The sequence below is a fragment of the Oncorhynchus nerka genome, linkage group LG7 (assembly GCF_034236695.1).
Source record: "Oncorhynchus nerka isolate Pitt River linkage group LG7, Oner_Uvic_2.0, whole genome shotgun sequence".
Lineage (NCBI taxonomy): Eukaryota > Metazoa > Chordata > Actinopteri > Salmoniformes > Salmonidae > Oncorhynchus > Oncorhynchus nerka.
In genome coordinates this window covers 90,417,485-90,438,575 of record NC_088402.1, presented here as the reverse complement: position 1 = coordinate 90,438,575, position 21,091 = coordinate 90,417,485, and the positions used below count along the sequence as shown (strand labels likewise).

Here is a 21,091-nt window from a genome sequence, read left to right as displayed (position 1 = left end):
GGTAACCAGACCATGTACCTTTACTATCACCTAGACTTACTGTAGATACACTGTATCTCACCTGACAGGTAACCAGACCAGACACCTTTACTATCACCTAGACTTACTGTAGATACACTGTATCTCACCTGACAGGTAACCAGACCAGACACCTTTACTATCACCTAGACTTACTGTAGATATACTGTATCTCACCTGACAGGTAACCAGACCATGTACCTTTACTATCACCTAGACTTACTGTAGATATACTGTATCTCACCTGACAGGTAACCAGACCATGTACCTTTACTATCACCTAGACTTACTGTAGATACACTGTATCTCACCTAACAGGTAACCAGACCATGTACCTTTACTATCACCTAGACTTACTGTAGATACACTGTAGCTCACCTGACAGGTAACCAGACCAGACACCTTTACTATCACCTAGACTTACTGTAGATACACTGTATCTCACCTGACAGGTAACCAGACCAGACACCTTTACTATCACCTAGACTTACTGTAGATATACTGTATCTCACCTGACAGGTAACCAGACCATGTACCTTTACTATCACCTAGACTTACTGTAGATACACTGTATCTCACCTGACAGGTAACCAGACCAGACACCTTTACTATCACCTAGACTTACTGTATATATACTGTATCTCACCTGACAGGTAACCAGACCATGTACCTTTACTATCACCTAGACTTACTGTAGATATACTGTATCTCACCTGACAGGTAACCAGACCATGTACCTTTACTATCACCTAGACTTACTGTAGATACACTGTATCTCACCTGACAGGTAACCAGACCATGTACCTTTACTATCACCTAGACTTACTGTAGATACACTGTATCTCACCTGACAGGTAACCAGAACAGGTACCTTTACTATCACCTAGACTTACTGTAGATATACTGTATCTCACCTGACAGGTAACCAGACCATGTACCTTTACTATCACCTAGACTTACTGTAGATACACTGTATCTCACCTGACAGGTAACCAGACCAGGTACCTTTACTATCACCTAGACTTACTGTAGATACACTGTATCTCACCTGACAGGTAACCAGACCAGGTACCTTTACTATCACCTAGACTTACTGTAGATATACTGTATCTCACCTGACAGGTAACCAGACCATGTACCTTTACTATCACCTAGACTTACTGTAGATACACTGTATCTCACCTGACAGGTAACCAGACCAGACACCTTTACTATCACCTAGACTTACTGTAGATACACTGTATCTCACCTGACAGGTAACCAGACCATGTACCTTTACTATCACCTAGACTTACTGTAGATACACTGTATCTCACCTGACAGGTAACCAGACCAGACACCTTTACTATCACCTAGACTTACTGTAGATACACTGTATCTCACCTGACAGGTAACCAGACCAGACACCTTTACTATCACCTAGACTTACTGTAGATATACTGTATCTCACCTGACAGGTAACCAGACCAGACACCTTTACTATCACCTAGACTTACTGTAGATACACTGTATCTCACCTGACAGGTAACCAGACCAGACACCTTTACTATCACCTAGACTTACTGTAGATACACTGTATCTCACCTGACAGGTAACCAGACCAGACACCTTTACTATCACCTAGACTTACTGTAGATATACTGTATCTCACCTGACAGGTAACCAGACCATGTACCTTTACTATCACCTAGACTTACTGTAGATACACTGTATCTCACCTGACAGGTAACCAGACCATGTACCTTTACTATCACCTAGACTTACTGTAGATACACTGTAGCTCACCTGACAGGTAACCAGACCAGACACCTTTACTATCACCTAGACTTACTGTAGATACACTGTATCTCACCTGACAGGTAACCAGACCAGACACCTTTACTATCACCTAGACTTACTGTAGATATACTGTATCTCACCTGACAGGTAACCAGACCATGTACCTTTACTATCACCTAGACTTACTGTAGATACACTGTATCTCACCTGACAGGTAACCAGACCAGACACCTTTACTATCACCTAGACTTACTGTATATATACTGTATCTCACCTGACAGGTAACCAGACCATGTACCTTTACTATCACCTAGACTTACTGTAGATATACTGTATCTCACCTGACAGGTAACCAGACCATGTACCTTTACTATCACCTAGACTTACTGTAGATACACTGTATCTCACCTGACAGGTAACCAGACCATGTACCTTTACTATCACCTAGACTTACTGTAGATACACTGTATCTCACCTGACAGGTAACCAGACCAGGTACCTTTACTATCACCTAGACTTACTGTAGATATACTGTATCTCACCTGACAGGTAACCAGACCATGTACCTTTACTATCACCTAGACTTACTGTAGATACACTGTATCTCACCTGACAGGTAACCAGACCAGGTACCTTTACTATCACCTAGACTTACTGTAGATACACTGTATCTCACCTGACAGGTAACCAGACCAGGTACCTTTACTATCACCTAGACTTACTGTAGATATACTGTATCTCACCTGACAGGTAACCAGACCATGTACCTTTACTATCACCTAGACTTACTGTAGATACACTGTATCTCACAGGTAACCAGACCAGGTACCTTTACTAACCACTTACTGACTCACCTGACAGGTAACCAGACCATGTACCTTTACTATCACCTAGACTTACTGTAGATACACTGTGTCTCACCTGACAGGTAACCAGACCATGTACCTTTACTATCACCTAGACTTACTGTAGATACACTGTATCTCACCTGACAGGTAACCAGACCAGACACCTTTACTATCACCTAGACTTACTGTATATACACTGTATCTCACCTGACAGGTAACCAGACCAGACACCTTTACTATCACCTAGACTTACTGTAGATATACTGTATCTCACCTGACAGGTAACCAGACCATGTACCTTTACTATCACCTAGACTTACTGTAGATACACTGTATCTCACCTGACAGGTAACCAGACCATGTACCTTTACTATCACCTAGACTTACTGTAGATATACTGTATCTCACCTGACAGGTAACCAGACCATGTACCTTTACTATCACCTAGACTTACTGTAGATACACTGTATCTCACCTGACAGGTAACCAGACCAGGTACCTTTACTATCACCTAGACTTACTGTAGATACACTGTATCTCACCTGACAGGTAACCAGACCACTATCACCTAGACTTACTGTAGATATACCTCACCTTAACTATCACACCTAGACTTACTGTAGATACACTGTATCTCACCTGACAGGTAACCAGACCAGGTACCTTTACTATCACCTAGACTTACTGTAGATACACTGTATCTCACCTGACAGGTAACCAGACCATGTACCTTTACTATCACCTAGACTTACTGTAGATACACTGTATCTCACCTGACAGGTAACCAGACCAGACACCTTTACTATCACCTAGACTTACTGTAGATACACTGTATCTCACCTGACAGGTAACCAGACCATGTACCTTTACTATCACCTAGACTTACTGTAGATACACTGTATCTCACCTGACAGGTAACCAGACCAGACACCTTTACTATCACCTAGACTTACTGTAGATACACTGTATCTCACCTGACAGGTAACCAGACCAGACACCTTTACTATCACCTAGACTTACTGTAGATATACTGTATCTCACCTGACAGGTAACCAGACCAGACACCTTTACTATCACCTAGACTTACTGTAGATACACTGTATCTCACCTGACAGGTAACCAGACCAGACACCTTTACTATCACCTAGACTTACTGTAGATACACTGTATCTCACCTGACAGGTAACCAGACCAGACACCTTTACTATCACCTAGACTTACTGTAGATACACTGTATCTCACCTGACAGGTAACCAGACCAGACACCTTTACTATCACCTAGACTTACTGTAGATATACTGTATCTCACCTGACAGGTAACCAGACCAGACACCTTTACTATCACCTAGACTTACTGTAGATACACTGTATCTCACCTGACAGGTAACCAGACCAGACACCTTTACTATCACCTAGACTTACTGTAGATACACTGTATCTCACCTGACAGGTAACCAGACCAGACACCTTTACTATCACCTAGACTTACTGTAGATATACTGTATCTCACCTGACAGGTAACCAGACCATGTACCTTTACTATCACCTAGACTTACTGTAGATATACTGTATCTCACCTGACAGGTAACCAGACCATGTACCTTTACTATCACCTAGACTTACTGTAGATATACTGTATCTCACCTGACAGGTAACCAGACCATGTACCTTTACTATCACCTAGACTTACTGTAGATACACTGTATCTCACCTGACAGGTAACCAGACCATGTACCTTTACTATCACCTAGACTTACTGTAGATACACTGTATCTCACCTGACAGGTAACCAGACTCACCCTTTACTATCACCTAGACAGGTAACTGTAGACCAGACCAGACCTTTACTATCACCTAGACTTACTGTAGATATACTGTATCTCACCTGACAGGTAACCAGACCAGACACCTTTACTATCACCTAGACTTACTGTAGATACACTGTATCTCACCTGACAGGTAACCAGACCAGGTACCTTTACTATCACCTAGACTTACTGTAGATACACTGTATCTCACCTGACAGGTAACCAGACCAGACACCTTTACTATCACCTAGACTTACTGTAGATACACTGTATCTCACCTGACAGGTAACCAGACCAGACACCTTTACTATCACCTAGACTTACTGTAGATACACTGTATCTCACCTGACAGGTAACCAGACCAGACACCTTTACTATCACCTAGACTTACTGTAGATATACTGTATCTCACCTGACAGGTAACCAGACCAGACACCTTTAATCACCTAGACCATACACTGTATCTCACCTGACAGGTAACCAGACCAGACACCTTTATCACCTAGACTTACTGTAGATACACTGTATCTCACCTGACAGGTAACCAGACCAGACACCTTTACTATCACCTAGACTTACTGTAGATATACTGTATCTCACCTGACAGGTAACCAGACCATGTACCTTTACTATCACCTAGACTTACTGTAGATACACTGTATCTCACCTGACAGGTAACCAGACCATGTACCTTTACTATCACCTAGACTTACTGTAGATACACTGTAGCTCACCTGACAGGTAACCAGACCAGACACCTTTACTATCACCTAGACTTACTGTAGATACACTGTATCTCACCTGACAGGTAACCAGACCAGACACCTTTACTATCACCTAGACTTACTGTAGATACACTGTATCTCACCTGACAGGTAACCAGACCATGTACCTTTACTATCACCTAGACTTACTGTAGATACACTGTATCTCACCTGACAGGTAACCAGACCATGTACCTTTACTATCACCTAGACTTACTGTAGATACACTGTATCTCACCTGACAGGTAACCAGACCAGACACCTTTACTATCACCTAGACTTACTGTAGATACACTGTATCTCACCTGACAGGTAACCAGACCAGACACCTTTACTATCACCTAGACTTACTGTAGATATACTGTATCTCACCTGACAGGTAACCAGACCATGTACCTTTACTATCACCTAGACTTACTGTAGATACACTGTATCTCACCTGACAGGTAACCAGACCAGACACCTTTACTATCACCTAGACTTACTGTAGATACACTGTATCTCACCTGACAGGTAACCAGACCAGACACCTTTACTATCACCTAGACTTACTGTAGATATACTGTATCTCACCTGACAGGTAACCAGACCATGTACCTTTACTATCACCTAGACTTACTGTAGATATACTGTATCTCACCTGACAGGTAACCAGACCATGTACCTTTACTATCACCTAGACTTACTGTAGATACACTGTATCTCACCTAACAGGTAACCAGACCATGTACCTTTACTATCACCTAGACTTACTGTAGATACACTGTAGCTCACCTGACAGGTAACCAGACCAGACACCTTTACTATCACCTAGACTTACTGTAGATACACTGTATCTCACCTGACAGGTAACCAGACCAGACACCTTTACTATCACCTAGACTTACTGTAGATATACTGTATCTCACCTGACAGGTAACCAGACCATGTACCTTTACTATCACCTAGACTTACTGTAGATACACTGTATCTCACCTGACAGGTAACCAGACCAGACACCTTTACTATCACCTAGACTTACTGTATATATACTGTATCTCACCTGACAGGTAACCAGACCATGTACCTTTACTATCACCTAGACTTACTGTAGATATACTGTATCTCACCTGACAGGTAACCAGACCATGTACCTTTACTATCACCTAGACTTACTGTAGATACACTGTATCTCACCTGACAGGTAACCAGACCATGTACCTTTACTATCACCTAGACTTACTGTAGATACACTGTATCTCACCTGACAGGTAACCAGAACAGGTACCTTTACTATCACCTAGACTTACTGTAGATATACTGTATCTCACCTGACAGGTAACCAGACCATGTACCTTTACTATCACCTAGACTTACTGTAGATACACTGTATCTCACCTGACAGGTAACCAGACCAGGTACCTTTACTATCACCTAGACTTACTGTAGATACACTGTATCTCACCTGACAGGTAACCAGACCAGGTACCTTTACTATCACCTAGACTTACTGTAGATATACTGTATCTCACCTGACAGGTAACCAGACCATGTACCTTTACTATCACCTAGACTTACTGTAGATACACTGTATCTCACCTGACAGGTAACCAGACCAGACACCTTTACTATCACCTAGACTTACTGTAGATACACTGTATCTCACCTGACAGGTAACCAGACCATGTACCTTTACTATCACCTTTACTATCACCTAGACTTACACCTAGATACACTGTATCTCACCTGACAGGTAACCAGACCAGACACCTTTACTATCACCTAGACTTACTGTAGATATACTGTATCTCACCTGACAGGTAACCAGACCAGACACCTTTACTATCACCTAGACTTACTGTAGATACACTGTATCTCACCTGACAGGTAACCAGACCAGACACCTTTACTATCACCTAGACTTACTGTAGATACACTGTATCTCACCTGACAGGTAACCAGACCAGACACCTTTACTATCACCTAGACTTACTGTAGATATACTGTATCTCACCTGACAGGTAACCAGACCATGTACCTTTACTATCACCTAGACTTACTGTAGATACACTGTATCTCACCTGACAGGTAACCAGACCATGTACCTTTACTATCACCTAGACTTACTGTAGATACACTGTAGCTCACCTGACAGGTAACCAGACCAGACACCTTTACTATCACCTAGACTTACTGTAGATACACTGTATCTCACCTGACAGGTAACCAGACCAGACACCTTTACTATCACCTAGACTTACTGTAGATATACTGTATCTCACCTGACAGGTAACCAGACCATGTACCTTTACTATCACCTAGACTTACTGTAGATACACTGTATCTCACCTGACAGGTAACCAGACCAGACACCTTTACTATCACCTAGACTTACTGTATATATACTGTATCTCACCTGACAGGTAACCAGACCATGTACCTTTACTATCACCTAGACTTACTGTAGATATACTGTATCTCACCTGACAGGTAACCAGACCATGTACCTTTACTATCACCTAGACTTACTGTAGATACACTGTATCTCACCTGACAGGTAACCAGACCATGTACCTTTACTATCACCTAGACTTACTGTAGATACACTGTATCTCACCTGACAGGTAACCAGACCAGGTACCTTTACTATCACCTAGACTTACTGTAGATATACTGTATCTCACCTGACAGGTAACCAGACCATGTACCTTTACTATCACCTAGACTTACTGTAGATACACTGTATCTCACCTGACAGGTAACCAGACCAGGTACCTTTACTATCACCTAGACTTACTGTAGATATACTGTATCTCACCTGACAGGTAACCAGACCATGTACCTTTACTATCACCTAGACTTACTGTAGATACACTATATCTCACCTGACAGGTAACCAGACCAGGTACCTTTACTATCACCTAGACTTACTGTAGATACACTGTGTCTCACCTGACAGGTAACCAGACCATGTACCTTTACTATCACCTAGACTTACTGTAGATACACTGTGTCTCACCTGACAGGTAACCAGACCATGTACCTTTACTATCACCTAGACTTACTGTAGATACACTGTATCTCACCTGACAGGTAACCAGACCAGACACCTTTACTATCACCTAGACTTACTGTATATATACTGTATCTCACCTGACAGGTAACCAGACCATGTACCTTTACTATCACCTAGACTTACTGTAGATATACTGTATCTCACCTGACAGGTAACCAGACCATGGACCATGTACCTTTACTATCACCTAGACTTACTGTAGATACACTGTATCTCACCTGACAGGTAACCAGACCAGGTACCTTTACTATCACCTAGACTTACTGTAGATATACTGTATCTCACCTGACAGGTAACCAGACCATGTACCTTTACTATCACCTAGACTTACTGTAGATACACTGTATCTCACCTGACAGGTAACCAGACCAGGTACCTTTACTATCACCTAGACTTACTGTAGATACACTGTATCTCACCTGACAGGTAACCAGACCAGGTACCTTTACTATCACCTAGACTTACTGTAGATATACTGTATCTCACCTGACAGGTAACCAGACCATGTACCTTTACTATCACCTAGACTTACTGTAGATACACTGTATCTCACCTGACAGGTAACCAGACCAGGTACCTTTACTATCACCTAGACTTACTGTAGATACACTGTGTCTCACCTGACAGGTAACCAGACCATGTACCTTTACTATCACCTAGACTTACTGTAGATACACTGTATCTCACCTGACAGGTAACCAGACCAGACACCTTTTACTATCACCTAGACTTACAGTAGATACACTGTATCTCACCTGACAGGTAACCAGACCATGTACCTTTACTATCACCTAGACTTACTGTAGATACACTGTATCTCACCTGACAGGTAACCAGACCAGACACCTTTACTATCACCTAGACTTACTGTAGATACACTGTATCTCACCTGACAGGTAACCAGACCAGACACCTTTACTATCACCTAGACTTACTGTAGATATACTGTATCTCACCTGACAGGTAACCAGACCAGACACCTTTACTATCACCTAGACTTACTGTAGATACACTGTATCTCACCTGACAGGTAACCAGACCAGACACCTTTACTATCACCTAGACTTACTGTAGATACACTGTATCTCACCTGACAGGTAACCAGACCAGACACCTTTACTATCACCTAGACTTACTGTAGATACACTGTATCTCACCTGACAGGTAACCAGACCAGACACCTTTACTATCACCTAGACTTACTGTAGATATACTGTATCTCACCTGACAGGTAACCAGACCAGACACCTTTACTATCACCTAGACTTACTGTAGATACACTGTATCTCACCTGACAGGTAACCAGACCAGACACCTTTACTATCACCTAGACTTACTGTAGATACACTGTATCTCACCTGACAGGTAACCAGACCAGACACCTTTACTATCACCTAGACTTACTGTAGATATACTGTATCTCACCTGACAGGTAACCAGACCATGTACCTTTACTATCACCTAGACTTACTGTAGATATACTGTATCTCACCTGACAGGTAACCAGACCATGTACCTTTACTATCACCTAGACTTACTGTAGATATACTGTATCTCACCTGACAGGTAACCAGACCATGTACCTTTACTATCACCTAGACTTACTGTAGATACACTGTATCTCACCTGACAGGTAACCAGACCAGACACCTTTACTATCACCTAGACTTACTGTAGATATACTGTATCTCACCTGACAGGTAACCAGACCAGACACCTTTACTATCACCTAGACTTACTGTATATATACTGTATCTCACCTGACAGGTAACCAGACCATGTACCTTTACTATCACCTAGACTTACTGTAGATATACTGTATCTCACCTGACAGGTAACCAGACCAGACACCTTTACTATCACCTAGACTTACTGTAGATACACTGTATCTCACCTGACAGGTAACCAGACCATGTACCTTTACTATCACCTAGACTTACTGTAGATATACTGTATCTCACCTGACAGGTAACCAGACCATGTACCTTTACTATCACCTAGACTTACTGTAGATACACTGTATCTCACCTGACAGGTAACCAGACCATGTACCTTTACTATCACCTAGACTTACTGTAGATATACTGTATCTCACCTGACAGGTAACCAGACCATGTACCTTTACTATCACCTAGACTTACTGTAGATACACTGTATCTCACCTGACAGGTAACCAGACCAGGTACCTTTACTATCACCTAGACTTACTGTAGATACACTGTGTCTCACCTGACAGGTAACCAGACCATGTACCTTTACTATCACCTAGACTTACTGTAGATATACTGTATCTCACCTGACAGGTAACCAGACCATGTACCTTTACTATCACCTAGACTTACTGTAGATACACTGTATCTCACCTGACAGGTAACCAGACCATGTACCTTTACTATCACCTAGACTTACTGTAGATACACTGTATCTCACCTGACAGGTAACCAGACCAGACACCTTTACTATCACCTAGACTTACTGTAGATACACTGTATCTCACCTGACAGGTAAACAGACCATGTACCTTTACTATCACCTAGACTTACTGTAGATACACTGTATCTCACCTGACAGGTAACCAGACCAGACACCTTTACTATCACCTAGACTTACTGTAGATATACTGTATCTCACCTGACAGGTAACCAGACCAGACACCTTTACTATCACCTAGACTTACTGTAGATACACTGTATCTCACCTGACAGGTAACCAGACCAGACACCTTTACTATCACCTAGACTTACTGTAGATATACTGTATCTCACCTGACAGGTAACCAGACCAGACACCTTTACTATCACCTAGACTTACTGTAGATATACTGTATCTCACCTGACAGGTAACCAGACCATGTACCTTTACTATCACCTAGACTTACTGTAGATACACTGTATCTCACCTGACAGGTAACCAGACCATGTACCTTTACTATCACCTAGACTTACTGTAGATATACTGTATCTCACCTGACAGGTAACCAGACCATGTACCTTTACTATCACCTAGACTTACTGTAGATACACTGTATCTCACCTGACAGGTAACCAGACCAGGTACCTTTACTATCACCTAGACTTACTGTAGATACACTGTGTCTCACCTGACAGGTAACCAGACCATGTACCTTTACTATCACCTAGACTTACTGTAGATATACTGTATCTCACCTGACAGGTAACCAGACCATGTACCTTTACTATCACCTAGACTTACTGTAGATACACTGTATCTCACCTGACAGGTAACCAGACCATGTACCTTTACTATCACCTAGACTTACTGTAGATACACTGTATCTCACCTGACAGGTAACCAGACCAGACACCTTTACTATCACCTAGACTTACTGTAGATACACTGTATCTCACCTGACAGGTAACCAGACCAGACACCTTTACTATCACCTAGACTTACTGTAGATACACTGTATCTCACCTGATAGGTAACCAGACCATGTACCTTTACTATCACCTAGACTTACTGTAGATATACTGTATCTCACCTGACAGGTAACCAGACCAGGTACCTTTACTATCACCTAGACTTACTGTAGATACACTGTATCTCACCTGACAGGTAACCAGACCAGACACCTTTACTATCACCTAGACTTACTGTAGATACACTGTATCTCACCTGACCGTTAACCAGACCAGACACCTTTACTATCACCTAGACTTACTGTAGATATACTGTATCTCACCTGACAGGTAACCAGACCAGACACCTTTACTATCACCTAGACTTACTGTAGGTCCACTGTATCTCACCTGACAGGTAAACAGACCATGTACCTTTACTATCACCTAGACTTACTGTAGATATACTGTATCTCACCTGACAGGTAACCAGACCAGACACCTTTACTATCACCTAGACTTACAGTAGATATACTGTATCTCACCTGACAGGTAACCAGACCATGTACCTTTACTATCACCTAGACTCACTGTAGATACACTGTATCTCACCTGACAGGTAACCAGACCATGTACCTTTACTATCACCTAGACTCACTGTAGATATACTGTATCTCACCTGACAGGTAACCAGACCATGTACCTTTACTATCACCTAGACTTACTGTAGATATACTGTATCTCACCTGACAGGTAACCAGACCATGTACCTTTACTATCACCTAGACTCACTGTAGATACACTGTATCTCACCTGACAGGTAACCAGACCATGTACCTTTACTATCACCTAGACTTACTGTAGATACACTGTATCTCACCTGACAGGTAACCAGACCAGGTACCTTTACTATCACCTAGACTCACTGTAGATACACTGTATCTCACCTGACAGGTAACCAGACCAGACACCTTTACTATCACCTAGACTTACTGTAGATATACTGTATCTCACCTGACAGGTAACCAGACCAGACACATTTACTATCACCTAGACTTACTGTAGATATACTTTATCCCACCTATCTCACATTCTCCACTTCTATATTCCCCTTTCCTCTCCTCTCACCTCTTCCCCTTTCCTCTTTCCCTTCTCTTCTCCTCTCTTCTCGTCCCCTTTCCTCTTCTCGTCCCCTTTCCTCTTCTCCTCTCTTCTCCTCCCCTCTTCCCTCACTCCTCCTTTCCTCTCCTTCTACCCTCGTCTCCCTCCTACCCTACCCTCTCCTCCCGCTCTACCCCTCCCTCCTCGCCCTCTACCCTTTCCCTCCCTCCCACCCTCTCCCCTCCTCTCCTCTTCCTCTACACTCTTCCCTCCCTCCCACCCTCTCCCCGCTTCTCCCTCTATCCCCTCCCCTCCTCTCCTCTCCTCGCCCTCTACCCTCTCTCTTCCTCTACCCTCTCCTCTCCCTCTACCCCCTCCTTCCTCTCCCTCTACCCTCTCTTCTTCCTCTACCCTTTCCCTCCCTCCCTCCCTCTCCCCTCCTCTCCTCTTCCTCTACACTCTTCCCTCCCTCCCACCCTCTCCCCGCTTCTCCCTCTATCCCCTCCCCTCCTCTCCTCTCCTCGCCCTCTACCCTCTCTCTTCCTCTACCCTCTACCCCCTCCCTCCCTCTCCCTCTATCCTCTCTTCTTCCTCTACCCTTTCCCTCCCTCCCACCCTCTCCCCTCCTCTCCTCTTCCTCTACACTCTTCCCTCCCTCCTACCCTCTCCCCGCTTCTCCCTCTACCCTCTCCTCTTCCTCTACCCTCTCCTTTCCCTTCTTCTTCCACTCCCTCCTCTATTTCTCCCTCCCCAGTTCGTCCTGTATCGCATCGATGTTCCAGACCCCGTCTGATTCGCTGGTGTTGAAGGAAGGTCAAGGGTTATCGGTCCAGGAGCCTGTCCTGGCCTCCACTGATGATCCCCCCCTAGAGCCGGCAGGAGCCCGTCCTCCCACCGCGGCGGATAACGTGGACCACTTCCGCCTTGATAACAGCCAGGTGCCTCTTCAAATATATTTTATTTTGTCGTCATCTTACTCCGCTACCTGGTCTAGGACATTTTATTTGGGAACCTCTTTCTGAAGAGAGAGCTGACTTTAGGTGTTCATTTATTTTCAAAAAGCAACAACTCATTTATATATATCTCCAAGCTTTCTAGATCTCCCCTCATAGTCAGTCACCACAGATTGATAACCTATTCTGAAAGTCACATACTACTCGTTTTCTGCCAAATAATGACTTCAGGGATCCATGTAAATATCTTCTGTCTCTTCTTGTACTCCAGAATGCAGCAGTGTACTCTGGCCGTGTCCATACTCTGGGTCGCTATGTGTTCATCCTCCACTACCACCAACCCCTCCACCCCACCTACCCTGTCCAGGTCTTCATCAACGGGGGACGCATCTGGCAGGGTGAGCCCCCTATCCTACACCAATCTGTCGATCGTGATCTACTGGTCAATCTTCAAGGCATTCCTAGTCAAGCATTTATGTATAAAAGCCAACGATAAAGCCATGCCTCATTTTTAGGTCCTTCAAATGCTCAGTAGCAGAATACTTTTAGGACTTTCATGAGCAAAACACAGGAACCAAGTACGGAGACTGAAAAATCAGTTGAATCTTTTGGCAGTTGAATCTTTTGACATTTGAATCTTTTGGCAGTTGAATCTTTTGGCAGTTGAATCTTTTGACAGTTGAATCTTTTGACAGTTGAATCTTTTGACAGTTGAATCTTTTGGCAGTTGAATCTTTTGGCAGTTGAATCTTTTGGCAGTTGAATCTTTTGACATTTGAATCTTTTGGCAGTTGAATCTTTTGACAGTTGAATCTTTTGACATTTGAATCTTTTGGCATTTGAATCTTTTGACAGTTGAATCTTTTGGCAGTTGAATCTTTTGGCAGTTGAATCTTTTGACAGTTGAATCTTTTGGCAGTTGAATCTTTTGACAGTTGAATCTTTTGGCAGTTGAATCTTTTGGCAGTTGAATCTTTTGGCAGTTGAATCTTTTGACAGTTGAATCTTTTGACAGTTGAATCTTTTGGCAGTTGAATCTTTTGGCAGTTGAATCTTTTGACAGTTGAATCTTTTGGCAGTTGAATCTTTTGACAGTTGAATATTTTGGCAGTTGAATCTTTTGACAGTTGAATCTTTTGGCAGTTGAATCTTTTGACAGTTGTATTCTCTTTGTGATTGTGAATGATCATCATTCCTCTTCCAGGCCATGCCAACGCCTCCTTCTGTCCCCATGGTTATGGTTGCCGTAGCGTTCTGATCTCCGAGAACCAGATCATTCTGGACGTGACGGACAACGAGATCTTCCTGACTGTCCAGGTCCCCGATGGCAAAACACTCTGGCTGGTGAGTCCCATCCAGGAAGACTGGGCCAATGTCTACACTGTACTGAAAGACACTCCCGAGTGGCGCAGTGTTCTAAGACACTGCATCTCAGTGCAAGAGGCGTCACTGCAGTCCCTGGTTCGAATCCAGGCTGTATCACATCCGGCCGTGGTTGGGATCCCATAGGGCAGCGCACAATTGGCCCAGTTTTGGCCAGGGTAGGCTGTCATTGTAAATAAGAATTTGTTCTTAACTGACTTGCCTAGTTATATAAAGGTTAAATAAATACACATATCCTGTGATTCTAGCTCAGCTCTCACACCAAACCTCACATTGTCTCTCACACCAAACCTCACCTTGGCTCTCACACCAAACCTCACCTTGTCTCTCACACCAAACCTCACCTTGTCTCTCACACCAAACCTCACCTTGTCTCTCACACCAAACCTCACCTTGTCTCTCACACCAAACTTCACCTTGTCTCTCACACCAAACTTCACCTTGTCTCTCACACCAAACCTCACATTGACTCTCACACCAAACCTCACCTTGTCTCTCACACCAAACCTCACATTGGCTCTCACACCAAACCTCACCTTGTCTCTCACACCACACCTCACATTGTCTCTCACACCACACCTCACATTGTCTCTCACACCAAACCTCACATTGTCTCTCACACCAAACCTCACATTGTCTCTAACACCAAACCTCACCTTGTCACAGTAACACTACTACTTGTAACGGCTGTCTACTACTGCAGAACTTTGCAGATTTAAAAAAATAAATTATACATTTCTAATTTATACCTGTTACCTATGTTTCTATTAGGACTAAGTACTGGTGGTGAACAACCTATGGAATCTATATAACCTATAAAATCTATAGAACCTATAAAATCTATAGAATCTATACAGTCTATAGAATCTATAGAACCTATAGAATCTATAGAACCTATGGAATATATATGACCAGTAAAATCTATAGAATCTATATAACCTATGGAATCTATAGAACCTATATAATCTATAGAACCTGTAGATTCTATATAACCTATGGAATATATGTGACCAATAAAACCTATAGAATCTATATAGCCTATGGAATCTATAGAACCTATATAACCTATGGAATCTACAGAACCAATTGAATCTATATAACCTATGGAATCTATACAAGCTATGGAATCTATACAACCTATATAATCTATACAACCTATAGAATCTATATAACCTATGGAATATATACAAGCTATGGAATCTATACAACCTATATAATCTATATAACCTATAGAATCTACACAACCTATATAATCTATATAACCTATAGAATCTACACAACCTATATAATCTATATAACCTACCATCATTGTGTGTGTCAGGACTATGTTCTGGTGGTACCAGAGAGCAGCTACAGCTACAGTTACCTGTCTGAAGAACCTCTGGACAAATCATATGACTTCATCAGCAACTGTGGACAGAACAGCTTCTACATCAAGTGAGTTTACTGTACAGCATTTCTGTGTCTAGATTGATGTTGTTAAAAGCTAATACAAGTAACAGTAGTTGTCGCTGAACAGATATACTTGCTCAAATTGAATTTCAGTACCCAGAACCAAATCTCACCCGTCCAGTAGCTGGACAGCTAATCGTCTGTTACTAGAGACTCACTAGAGACTCACTAGAAACTCACTAGAGACTCACTAGAGACCCACTAGAGACTCACTAGAAACTCACTAGAGACTCACTGGAGACTCACTGGAGACTCACTAGAGACTCACTGGAGACTCACTAGAGACTCACTGGAGACTCACTAGAGACTCACTGGAGACTCACTGGAGACTCACTAGAGACTCACTGGAGACTCACTGGAGACTCACTAGAGACTCACTGGAGACTCACTGGAGACTCACTAGAGACTCACTAGAGACTCACTGGAGACTCACTGGAGACTCACTGGAGACTCACTAGAGACTCACTAGAGACCCACTAGAGACCCACTAGAGACTCACTGGAGACTCACTGGAAACTCACTGGAGACTCACTGGAGACTCACTGGAAACTCACTGGAGACTCACTAGAGACTCACTGGAGACTCACTAGAGACTCACTGGACTCACTGGAGACTCACTGAGACTCACTAGAGACTCACTGGAGACTCACTGGAAACTCACTGGAGACCCACTGGAGACTCACTGGAGACTCACTGGAAACTCACTAGAGACTCACTGGAGACTCACTGGAAACTCACTGGAGACTCACTGGAGACTCACTAGCGACTCACTAGCGACTCACTGGAGACTCACTGGAGACTCACTGGAGACTCACTAGCGACTCACTGGAGACTCACTAGAACCTCACTAGAGACTCACTAGAGACTCACTGGAGACTCACTAGAGACTCACTGGAGACTCACTAGAGACTCACTAGCGACTCACTAGCGACTCACTAGCGACTCACTGGAGACTCACTAGCGACTCTCTCCACCCCCCCTCCTCTCTCCACCCCCTCCTCTCTCCACCCCCCCCTCTCTCCACCCCCTCCTCTCTCCATCCCCCTCCTCTCTCCACCCCCTCCCTGTCTCTCCCTCTCTCCACCCCTCTCCACCCCCCTCCTCTCTCCACCCCCCCCTCTCTCTCCCCCCTCCTCTCTCCACCCCTCCCCCTCCTCTCTCCACCCCCTCCCTCTCCCCCTCCTCTCTCCACCCCCTCCTCTCTCCACCCCCTCCCTCTCTCCACCCCCTCCTCTCTCCACCCCCTCCTCTCTCCACCCCCTCCCTGTCTCTCCTCTCTCTCCACCCCCTCCCTCTCTCCACCCCCTCCTCTCTCCACCCCCTCCCTGTCTCTCCCTCTCTCTCCACCCCTCTCCACCCCCTCCTCTCTCCACCCCCTCCCTCTCTCCACCCCCTCCTCTCTCCACCCCCTCCCCTCCTCTCTCCACCCCCTCCCTCTCCCCCTCCTCTCTCCACCCCCTCCTCTCTCCACCCCCTCCCTCTCTCCACCCCCTCCTCTCTCCACCCTCTCTCCACCCCCTCCTCTCTCCACCCCCTCCTCTCTCCACCCCCCTCCTCTCCACCCCCTCCCCCTCTCTCCACCCCCTCCCTGTCTCTCCCTCTCTCTCCACCCCCTCCTCTCTCCAACCCCCTCCCTCTCTCCACCCCCTCCTCTCTCTCCACCCCCCTCCCCTCCTCTCTCACCCCCTCCCCCTCCTCTCTCCACCCCCTCCTCTCTCCACCCCCCACCCTCTCTCCACCCCCTCCTCTCTCCACCCCCCACCCTCTCTCCACCCACCCTCCTCTCTCCACCCCCTCCCTCTCCACCCCCTCCTCTCCACCCCCACCTCTCTCCACCCCCCCTCCTCTCCACCCCCTCCTCTCTCCCCCCCTCCTCTCTCCCCCTCCCTCTCCAGTCCTGCCACAGCCTCTCTATTCTGTCGTGGTTCAGCCATCTCTCTCTCTGCGTTCTTCAACAACGGTGCCTTGCCCTGCGGGTGCCATGAGGTGGGCGCGGACAGCGATACCTGCCAGCCCTTCGGCGGGCAGTGCCAGTGCAGACCGAACGTCATCGGCAGGGACTGTTCACAGTGTGCCACGGGCTACTGGGGGTTCCCCAACTGTAGAGGTGGGTCACTACACAGGGCCTGGGAGGGGAGGAGGAGGAGGAGGAGGGAGAAGGGAGGAGGGAGGAGGGACTGTTCACAGTGTGCCACGGGCTACTGGGGGTTCCCCAACTGTAGAGGTGGGTCACTACACAGGGCCTGGGAGGAGGGAGGAGGAGGGAGAAGGGAGGAGGGACTGTTCACAGTGTGCCACGGGCTACTGGGGGTTCCCCAACTGTAGAGGTGGGTCACTACACAGGGCCTGGGAGGAGGGAGGAGGAGGGAGAAGGGAGGAGGGAGGAGGGACTGCTCACAGTGTGCCACGGGCTACTGGGGGTTCCCCAACTGTAGAGGTGGGTCACTACACAGGGCCTGGGAGGAGGGAGGAGGAGGGAGGAGGAGGGAGAAGGGAGGAGGGAGGAGGGACTGCTCACAGTGTGCCACGGGCTACTGGGGGTTCCCCAACTGTAGAGGTGGGTCACTACACAGGGCTTGGGAGGAGGGAGGAGGAGGGAGAAGGGAGGAGGGACTGCTCACAGTGTGCCACGGGCTACTGGGGGTTCCCCAACTGTAGAGGTGGGTCACTACACAGGGCCTGGGAGGAGGGAGGAGGAGGGAGAAGGGAGGAGGGACTGTTCACAGTGTGCCACGGGCTACTGGGGGTTCCCCAACTGTAGAGGTGGGTCACTACACAGGGCCTGGGAGGAGGGAGGAGGAGGGAGAAGGGAGGAGGGAGGAGGGACTGCTCACAGTGTGCCACGGGCTACTGGGGGTTCCCCAACTGTAGAGGTGGGTCACTACACAGGGCCTGGGAGGAGGGAGGAGGAGGGAGGAGGAGGAGAAGGGAGGAGGGAGGAGGGACTGCTCACAGTGTGCCACGGGCTACTGGGGTTCCCCAACTGTAGAGGTGGGTCACTACACAGGGCTTGGGAGGAGGGAGGAGGAGGGAGAAGGGAGGAGGGACTGCTCACAGTGTGCCACGGGCTACTGGGGGTTCCCCAACTGTAGAGGTGGGTCACTACACAGGGCCTGGGAGGAGGGAGAAGGGAGGAGGGAGGAGGGACTGCTCACAGTGTGCCACGGGCTACTGGGGGTTCCCCAACTGTAGAGGTGGGTCACTACACAGGGCCTGGGAGGAGGGAGGAGGAGGGAGAAGGGAGGAGGGAGGAGGGACTGCTCACAGTGTGCCACGGGCTACTGGGGGTTCCCCAACTGTAGAGGTGGGTCACTACACAGGGCCTGGGAGGAGGGAGGAGGAGGGAGGAGGGACTGCTCACAGTGTGCCACGGGCTACTGGGGGTTCCCCAACTGTAGAGGTGGGTCACTATACAGGGCCTGGGAGGAGGGAGGAGGAGGGAGGAGGAGGGAGAAAGGAGGAAGGATGGGAGAGAAGTGAGGAGGGATGGAGGGAGGGGTGTTGAGTGAGGAGTGATGGGGGATGGTGAGGAGGGAGGTGGGATGGGTTTGAGGAGGAGGGAGAAAACTGAATATGCTTATTGTACTGTATGTCCTTGTATTCATTCACTTCTACACCACACTAACTATCCTCTCCTCTCCTCTCCTCTCCCCTGCAGCGTGTCAGTGTGGTACACGGCTGTGTGAGCCGGTGACTGGAGACTGTATCTGCCCACCGAGGACCCTGCTCCCAGAGTGTATCCAGTGTGAGCCGCAGACGTTCGGCTGTCATCCTCTGGTCGGCTGTGAGGTCTGCAACTGTTCCCGTCCTGGGGTCACCGCCCCCGACGTCAGCTGTGACACCGACAGTGGACAGTGCAGGTAAAACCAACTAAAGTACCCGTGGCCAACTGGGTTCTAGAGGCGGGGTTTTAGAGGCGGGGTTCTAGAGGCGGGGTTGCTCAACATCTGGCCTGCTCAACTCTTAAACGGAGACATCTGGCCTGCTCAACTCTTAAACGGAGACATCTGGCCTGCTCAACTCTTAAACGGAGACATCTGGCCTGCTCAACTCTTAAACGGAGACATCTGGCCTGCTCAACTCTTAAACGGAGACATCTGGCCAGCTCAACTCTTAAACAGAGACATCTGGCCTGCTCAACTCTTAAACGGAGACATCTGGCCTGCTCAACTCTTAAACGGAGACATATGGCCTGCTCAACTCTTAAACGGAGACATCTGGCCTGCTCAACTCTTAAACAGAGACATCTGGCCTGCTCAACTCTTAAACGGAGACATCTGGCCTGCTCAACTCTTAAACGGAGACATCTGGCCTGCTCAACTCTTAAACGGAGACATCTGGCCTGCTCAACTCTTAAACGGAGACATCGGTACATCTTTGGGTGCTGTAACCTAGGAGTTATAAAGATTGAATGAAAAGACATTCAGTACTCCTATAGGTCAGGGGAACTGAGGACAAGGCATCAGATGAGTCTCTTGATCTCTCCTTTTCCTCCCCTCTCCTCTCCTCCCCTTTCCTCCCCTCATCTCCCCTCTCATTTCCTCCCCTCTCCTCCCCTCTCTTCCCCTCCC

At 46.3% G+C, this 21,091-nt stretch overlaps 1 protein-coding gene across 1 annotated transcript in view; it reads left to right on the top strand.

The window, feature by feature from the left end:
• Positions 1–21,091, top strand: part of LOC115126216 (laminin subunit alpha-5-like) — a 323,432-nt gene that overhangs the window by 152,575 nt on the left and 149,766 nt on the right. The window contains exons 28-33 of the mRNA XM_065021107.1: positions 13,487–13,670; positions 13,957–14,083; positions 14,890–15,029; positions 16,390–16,505; positions 18,416–18,627; positions 20,179–20,380. Coding sequence (XP_064877179.1) covers positions 13,487–13,670; positions 13,957–14,083; positions 14,890–15,029; positions 16,390–16,505; positions 18,416–18,627; positions 20,179–20,380 — 981 coding nt within the window. The remainder of the gene's footprint in view (positions 1–13,486; positions 13,671–13,956; positions 14,084–14,889; positions 15,030–16,389; positions 16,506–18,415; positions 18,628–20,178; positions 20,381–21,091) is intronic.